The sequence below is a fragment of the Sebastes fasciatus genome, chromosome 14, assembly GCF_043250625.1.
Source record: "Sebastes fasciatus isolate fSebFas1 chromosome 14, fSebFas1.pri, whole genome shotgun sequence".
NCBI lineage: Eukaryota > Metazoa > Chordata > Actinopteri > Perciformes > Sebastidae > Sebastes > Sebastes fasciatus.
This window is the reverse complement of record NC_133808.1, coordinates 2,999,759-3,008,037: the sequence shown is the minus strand read 5'-3', so window position 1 is coordinate 3,008,037 and position 8,279 is coordinate 2,999,759. Positions and strand designations below refer to the sequence as shown.

The 8,279-nt window shown below is 41.4% G+C and overlaps 1 protein-coding gene across 9 annotated transcripts in view; it reads right to left on the bottom strand.

Moving 5' to 3' along the window:
• Nucleotides 1-860: 860 nt before the first annotated feature.
• The window catches only part of hdac4 (histone deacetylase 4), a 223,446-nt gene continuing 216,027 nt past the window's right edge, over nucleotides 861-8,279 (bottom strand). For all 9 annotated transcript variants that reach the window (XM_074658171.1, XM_074658172.1, XM_074658168.1 and 6 more), the window contains one exon: nucleotides 861-7,944. In XM_074658171.1, coding sequence (XP_074514272.1) covers nucleotides 7,905-7,944 — 40 coding nt within the window. In that variant the 3' untranslated portion in view covers nucleotides 861-7,904. The remainder of the gene's footprint in view (nucleotides 7,945-8,279) is intronic.

Sequence of the window (8,279 nt, the reverse complement as noted above, 5' to 3'; positions counted from 1 at the left end):
AAAAGACAATATCTTTGGTTCTGCTCCATCAATTTTTCATCGACATCTGCGTTCATGTGTGACAGTCAGACACAAGTTTGCCTGACACTTAAAGCAGCAGTGGAGCAAATATGATTAAACGTTCTTTTTATAAAACGGTCACTACTTCATGACAGTAGCGCATGAGACAGGTAATCTGAAAACAATCATGTGTCTCTGTGTCCTCCGGTGCTCCTAATAGCATCTGCAGGATTTCACAGACTGGAGGAAAACAACCAATCAGATTCAAACTGGAGTCTTGCCGTCTCTGAGAAGCTGTCAATCACTCACAAACTCTGATCAAACGGTCAAACAAGGCAGCACTGATCAAATATGAATCAATATTCTGTTACTGTAATGACTATTTCTCTCCTTAAATGTTTTCAGAAACATCTTGTAGGTAAGTGTAAGTTTGCTCCGGCTGGTGGGCGGTGCTGTACTTTCTCATTTTACAGCTGAACAGTAAACTATGAGATGTTTCTGAAAACATTTGAGGAGAGAAATAGTCATTACAGTAATGACTATTGATTCATATTTGATCAGCGCTGCCTAGTTTGACCGTGTGATCAGAGTTCGCGAGTGATTGACAGCTGCCTGTGTTGAATGAACAGCCAATAGGAATGCTCTCTCTCTGAAATGACCTGTGATTGGTCAAAGTCTCCCGTCACGGTCTAGATTTTTCTAAAGCCTGAAAACAGAGCCATGAGGAGGTGCAGAAGTCTAGTTTTCTCTCAGAACACTTGAATTACAAACATTCCGCCTACTGCAGGTTTAACGATGAGCCTTTTCGTTGCAATCAAAACCAGCAGCCGACACTATTAACATAAAAAACAGACATTGCAGTTTTTCCAAAACAATACTTTATATTGTAGATGTCAAAGACAACATGTTAGAGCAAAGGTTCCCGAGAAAAATGCACTATTTCTGTAACAATGGTGGAACAAGTCAAAAACATAACTGATAAAAAAAAAAAAGAATATGCATTTTATACATATGTAAACCTAGAACTGTTTGTTTTTGAACCACAGTGGTCATAGCAATAACTGGCTTATTAAGTGGAATGGACAACCGTAACAATGACCAGGCAGCTGGATGGAGCCCTTTGATAAGTCCAGATGTGACAAAGAACAAAAATGTCTTTCCCAGAAGTCCACCAAAGTCACATCTCGCCTGGTCTATAAAAAAAAAAGTTTGTCCATTCTGTTGTCGCAGTTTACAAAGCGTCCCCCCTAAAACAAGTTTTCTACATAAATACAATAAAATCTATTGTCTGTGTTACAAGTGCTAGATACTTTTTTTTTTTCTTTTTTCTTTTTTTGTAAAATATTCAACAAAGGTCTTCCAGGTTTGATGATTCCACATCCTACAGGTAGAAGCACAACATGGAAAGCACCCCAACTCCTTCCCCAGCACGAACAAAAAGCAGTAGAAGAGATAAGACAGTTTGGATACAGTGAAAGTACTAACATCCTTCAGTGCTCGATCCCTTATGCTGATATGTGGTATGGGACAGACAGACAGACAGACAGGTAGGTAGGCAGTGCATGCGGACACACGGATCATGCAGAGAGAGAAAAGAGGAATGGAGTGGAGTCGGACCAGGCCACCTAAATAAACAGACGGTTTCTCGGACCTGGCTGGACCGAACTATGAGGGTTAAAACAAAAAAAAGATATGGCCCCTCCTAATAAATGGAAATTATAACAAAATGGAATGTTGCTGCTTTTTTTTTTTGTTACTGGACATTGTGTTAAGACTAACAGTGAAGACAGACGGCCAGAGAGGCCAGACAGTGCTAGTTTTGGCTCCTTTTGAGAAACCAAAAGCATTCAGCAGTAGAAACCCCGTGACTGGCACTGCTGCGCAAAGGTTCTGGGAATGTTCTGGGGCTGGGTTACCGAAAAGCATCTCAGCAAGTGTGTTTACATGTCAGCGTATCCAAGTTAAGGTGATACTCAGGACAGCCTGACTATGTGCATTTTCACATTCTAACCACAAATATGTCTATGTGCATGAACAATAATGTGAATAAAGTCCTGGAAACAAATCTTCCCAAAAACACAGGAAAAAGTGATGTTGGTGACAGATATAAAGGGAACAGAAAAACCACGTACCTTTCACATGGCTATGGGTTTAAACTAGGGCTGTCAAAGTTAACAACATAATAACACCTTAAGGCAAATTTGTTTTAACGGCACTAATTTCTTTAATGCATTAGCGCAACTTGCGATTTTTAGGTTGTAGCGGGCTCAGTTTTAAAGTTAGAGTGAAGATACTGGTATCATATGAAACTAGAAAACCTAAAGAATCCATTGGTACCAACATGTCATACTAGTTTGTCACAAAGAAGGCAAAATAACGTTACAAACTTACTCTAAATGTTGGGAGGAAAAAAAGCCATGTTTGCCATGTTATGATTTGAGCATATTTTTTATGCTAAATGCAGTACCTGTGAGGGTTTCTGGACAATATTTGTCATTGTTTTGTGTTGTTAATTGATATCCAGCAATAAATATATACATACATTTGCATAAAACAGCATATTTGCCCACTCCCATGTTGATAAGAGTATTAAATACTTGACAAATCTCCCTTTAAGGTACATTTTGAACAGATAAAAAGATTGCGATTAATCACAATTAACTAGTTTAAATCGATAGACAGCCTTAGTTTAAACCATACTAAACAAAACAAAAAATATGATGCACAATAATGCACTTCTGAAAATGCTCAGACCTTATTTATCTCTTGGGTAAAACCAGGACTCAGTGTAAAACATACTTAATGGCAACCAAATTTACTGCCGATTCACCTCCATTTTCCGTGGTTCTTTGTTAATTTACAAAGTGGTACCCACAAATGACACAAGTGTGAAATAGTGTTAACTCTGATCTCTCTGGCCATCTGCAGAAGCCCGTGGTAAAAGAATGGCGTGGAGGTGACGTAGGGATGTAAGAGGTGCAGCATCACTCTGCCAGTAGAGGTCAGATACATTCAGTCAAAATAAGAACAAATGTACTTACTTGCAAAGAGCATGATTGAGATTTTAGAAAATTCCAATCAGCATATGGCATCATGATCATAGAGTTTTGTTCTTATATATGTTCAACATACAGTATTTTTTGTTAAAAAAACAACAACATTGGTCGTGGTGGGCTGCTGCAGGGATCAACCACTTGGGATCAGTTTAGCTAAACGACAGGCCGCCCTGAAACCCAGAGGCATCACTTAACTGATGAACACGTGTGAACTAGATGAAGTTAAAGGAATGTTCAATTACAACAAAGGACATTTGGCCAAATGAGGAAATCAGTGATGATCATGTGAAATCATTTGTAAGGCCCATCAGAGTGATTTAACGTAGGGGAGTAGCACGGCCATGTTCACATTCTAATCCATCCATCCATCCCATTTGTCTTGTTGTTAGAGGATGAACTTGTACACCTTTAAGAACGAGGAGGAAACGGATCACTGCTTTGGACACTTATCCAGATTTTAAATTTTAGTCTCACCTTTCTTAAAATACTGAAACTTTATAGACGGGTTTCTGTGCAACGTCATCACAGAGATGTGCGCGAAGCTAGGGGGGCAGAAAGCACGTCGGGTCTAGCAGAGCCAAGCTCCAAAACAGAGATGACGAGGAGTTGTTGTGCAGTAAACTGCACCAACCGCAGAAAAGATGGATTGAAAATGTTTAATATTCATCAATCTCATACTAATACGTCATATGATAACGGTGTCTGGTGGTCGGACTTTGCAGGGGGTCTAGCATGAACAAGAATTTACAAACAATGCAAAATCAATGTCGATTACAACGGCTGTCAAAGCGGCATTGCCTCCCTGAATGCGCACGCACCCAGTAATGTCTGTGTACAAGAAACCCGTCTATATGTGGCAGCTTAAAATGTGTGTTTTCCTACAACAATATGAATATGTGAGGCTGAGCGGAGGGCGATGGCACACAGTGTCATGGTACCAATGGGATGGATAAAGCCAAAAACTAGTCATCAGTGTTGAAAGACAAAAAGAAAACCTGTAAAATGCTACTCAACTCGTAACCGACGGTAACCAAGGACAGTAAACGGTGCCTTCAGTAACACCCTGAAAAGGGCCGACTGTACGTAAGGCCCATGAAAAGTCATTTTTCAACTTCAAAAACAAGATCATAGTATTTCATTATGTATAGATATATATATATATATATATATATATGATATACTCATTTCTTTTCATATATAAATCTACTATGAACAGACAGTAAATACACAATTGTCCATCATTATACAAAGTAGAAACATTTGCATCCCGACCCTCCCACAAAAACCCTGAACCCAGAAAACACAGTCATGTAATGTCCACTAAAAACAGGATCTGAACCCTCACCTGTTGTGAAGATGATGTCAGCTTTACAATGTAACAGAGAGACAGAGAGGGGGAAGTGAACAAAACAACATTAAAAAAAAAGAGTACAAAAAGAAGTCACTGGAGTCCACTGAAAGGGCAACAAAGCCAGGAAAAAAAAAGACACGGATGAGAGGAAAAAGAATCAACAAAAGCAGAGTAGTCATTGGCAAAGTGTGTGTGTGGCAGGAATACTCCGGAGATCCATGTCCTATGTACAGTAAACAACAGTAAACACCACAGCACTCGGTTCCCCGTTCACTGAAAATATACATTAAACATGTTGAGCTCGTAGATGAAACGGAGGTGAGGGAAGGTAGTTGCCCAGGGGCAAACACAAGTTGGAGGGATGGTTACAGACAGGAAGTCCACTTCTGCACATTGGGACTATTTTATCAGGAAAAAAAGACCTTGTAATTATGGTGTTTTACCTGCCGAGGCTGGTGGCTGGTGTGTTGTATAGTCTGGCTAGCAGGGTTTGGCTCCGATAGCCAGCTTTGTTCAAGTTAAAGCTAGGGTGGGTAATGTATTTTAGCTTTAACTTTGTTGAAATTCTTTTTACATCCCGACAGCAATCAATAAATCAAATGCTCTGACAGAAAAAAAAGGAAAGAAATCCGGTCTCTGTGGCTGTCACAGGACTGTTATGAGCCCGTCCCATCATGACATGGATGTATACATGTATACATATTCATTATGCGTGGGCTTATCCCACTGGCTGGGAAAACAACTATAAAATATATGTGTTGAATATTTTATAAAGAGCAGCTTGTGCGTCATTGAATATGAGCAGATGTGCACACACACACCTGCCTCACAGCACCTGACATTTGGGGAGCAGATGTGCTTTAACAAGGAACTAAAGATGTTAAACCAGCTGTGAGAGCCCGTGCAGCCCTGGAACACCCCTCTGGAAAATCCCAGGTGGTTTGGTCATTGTTACTGCAGAGACACAGTTGTCTTAAAGAGAGGGCTGGCTCGACAAATTGGCCCATATGAGATTACAGTAATTCCTCTCTATCCCTCATTAATATGAAAAAGTTGAGACTGATTCCAACGTCCATCATGCTTTGGCTTCTTATTGTCTAACTACAGTATGAATAGGATTCAGTTGCTTAGTACATTGCATGGTACTTCTTTTGAGAACAGCTGATAGCTATCTGATTGGGCCAGTTGCCATGGGGACCCCAATGCCCCTAAACCTTTAATAATTAGACTGATTAACAATCCACTGCAATGTAAGAAAACTCATTGTGAGCAATGAGTTAAGTTTTCACTAACCACTGTTGATCGATGCAACATTGTCATGAACGTCACAACGTGTATCTAAAGGTCCTGACGGTCGGCCATTGGACAGTTTGGGGCCGTCGGTGAACGTCTGTCAGCCTAGTTCTTATGGTGCGTCCCGCACCGCCGGCTCTAGCCTGCTCGTGTCGAAGTTTTTTCGGCCGATTCAGCGTGTTGAATCGGCGGCGGGGCCCGTCGGTGAGAGAAACCGCTCTGATTGGCTGTTCAGCTTATGTGGGGCACACACTACACAAGAATCGAGCCGATTTTGGGCCCGATTCCCGTCCCCCTCCCGATGGTTCTAAAGATGATCTTTCCAGATGGCTGCAACGATTTGAAATCGTAAATATAATTTTTAAAAATTTATAAATGTACTATATAAATATTTTCAGTACAAAGTAGTGCAATAACTAACATCGCTATTTCTTCCTGCCCGACATCGGCCATGTTTGTTTACAAAAAAGTCACGTTTGATCGTGAGATATTTTGCGAGGTTTACGTTTTTTTTTTTAGTCGGGACTCTTGTTGTTGATGAATGAATCTGTTAGTGTGTGGTGTCTGTTTTGGCCAAATCTTTGCTCACCACAGACTATAGGAACAAAAGTGTTAAATTCAACATCACATGTCGTCATGTGTGGCGTCTCTCACATTTTCAAAATCTGTTAACACTTGAAAAATCTTTTAGTGTGGGCCGGCCTTAAAACAAATCAGTGAAACGGAAGTGAGGAAAGCGAGCCGACGAGTAAAGTCAAGAGGAAAAACACAGAAGGCTCTTCTCACTTTTCATCTTCATCTCATCTGATAATTCCAGTACATGGATATTTTCAATGTGACACGGCCGTCTGGAATGAAGCTAAGTGGTGAGTTAGAGTGGTGTGAAAACGTTCGGCACGTATCATAACAACAGCTTGTATATCCGCCGTCCACGGTCTTCCGGTTGCCCTTTTTGAATGACGAATACAGACTAATGCCACCTGCTGGTAGGGAGAGTTATTTCATCTCACGCAAGCTCTGAATGTGTGTGGTAGTTGGCCGTCGGCTGTAGTCTTTGCGGTGTGTTCGAGTGCAACTTTTTGGCCAAGACAAAGGAGACGTGAGGCGACTAAAAGGTGGTCGATGCTAGTTCTCTGATGACGGGTCGGTGTGTCTGGGCCTTAAGGTGCAGCTGGTCCTCAGGACCTTCCAAGATGACTCCTCTGGCTATGGGACTGTATCATGGTTCCACTGAGTAATACTAACCCCACCTGTAACTGAACCACCTCCAACTTGTGACTGGGAACTATACACCTTCCAAAATACGATTATTTAAATGAGGGCGAAAAAAGAAAGACAGAGGTACAGGGAGAGACAGCAGGCTGCTTGCAGGGGAATTATAGGTAAACATGCCGAGGTCCTCCAGTCTATGTGCCAACAACATGCAGGCATCGGATGTATGGCCAGGATAGAAATGTTTAAGGGGTCGGGGGAGAAGAGGCCTTGTTCCCAAACCTGTTTTTTTTTAAGGCAATGCTCTTTCAGTAGAGTTCAACAGAAAATCCACCAGGTTTGAAAAAAAAAAAAGGCACGAACGCACTTCATCTTTCACTGTCAGTCATTTTGGAATCAGAACACCCGCTGACCTTTCTCATCTGCAACCTTCAACCACCTCGCAAGAAATTCGACCACTTTGTTCCATTCATCCGGATATCTTAAAAGAGCAGGAATGATTCATCCGTAGTGCAGAGTCACAATCACGTTAGCTCTGGTGTTTTTTTGATGAAAGTGTGAAGATGGCAATAAAGCACAGAAAGAACAGAACAATAAGAAAAGTAGACGACGACGACGACGGATCGTCCACGTATGGTTCCGACTGGCATTCAAAAAGTACATCTTGTCTAGTGTTTTAAAAAAGCACTGGCACTCAAGGTCGTCATCGTGGGATGGTTGAGTCAACCCTCCTTTATCCAGGGTCTCGAAGAGACAATGCAACACACGTATGCTGATCAGTCTGTGCACCGCTGATCAGTGAATGCATCGCTCATCTTCAGTGTTCCGTTTCCTTTTGTCAGCGCCGCTTTTGTCAGCTCCGCTCGTTCTCTCCCATAATAAGATGCCACCTCGGTGTGGCAGGGGGTGAGACACGGGAGTGGCATTTAAAATTGACGCTGACTGGATGAGGACACGGTCAAAGATGACGAGTGGTCAAAGGCTCCGTTTCTTTACATAGTAGCTTCCTCTTCCATCGGTTCCTCTTCAGCCCTGGGGAATAGATAATACCATAAACATTACAGTAATATCATTCACTTACAATACCATGACTGTGTACATGCTATAATAAAGAACTGCATACAACAAGTACAGTAACCATAGTGCCAACAGAAGGTAGAACATTTCTTTCTGTAATATATGTAATGATTCAATGTTGTATATTATTGTAACAGATAGACAGTTTGGAAAAAATGCTTATTAGCTTTTAGTTTCGCATTTTCGTGTTGTTTATTCATCACGCCCCCGGTGTGCAAAGGCCTTTAGAGGAGAAGATTAACACCACCCTAGTGGCTGTACATTAAATATGCAGCTACCACCAGCAGCTG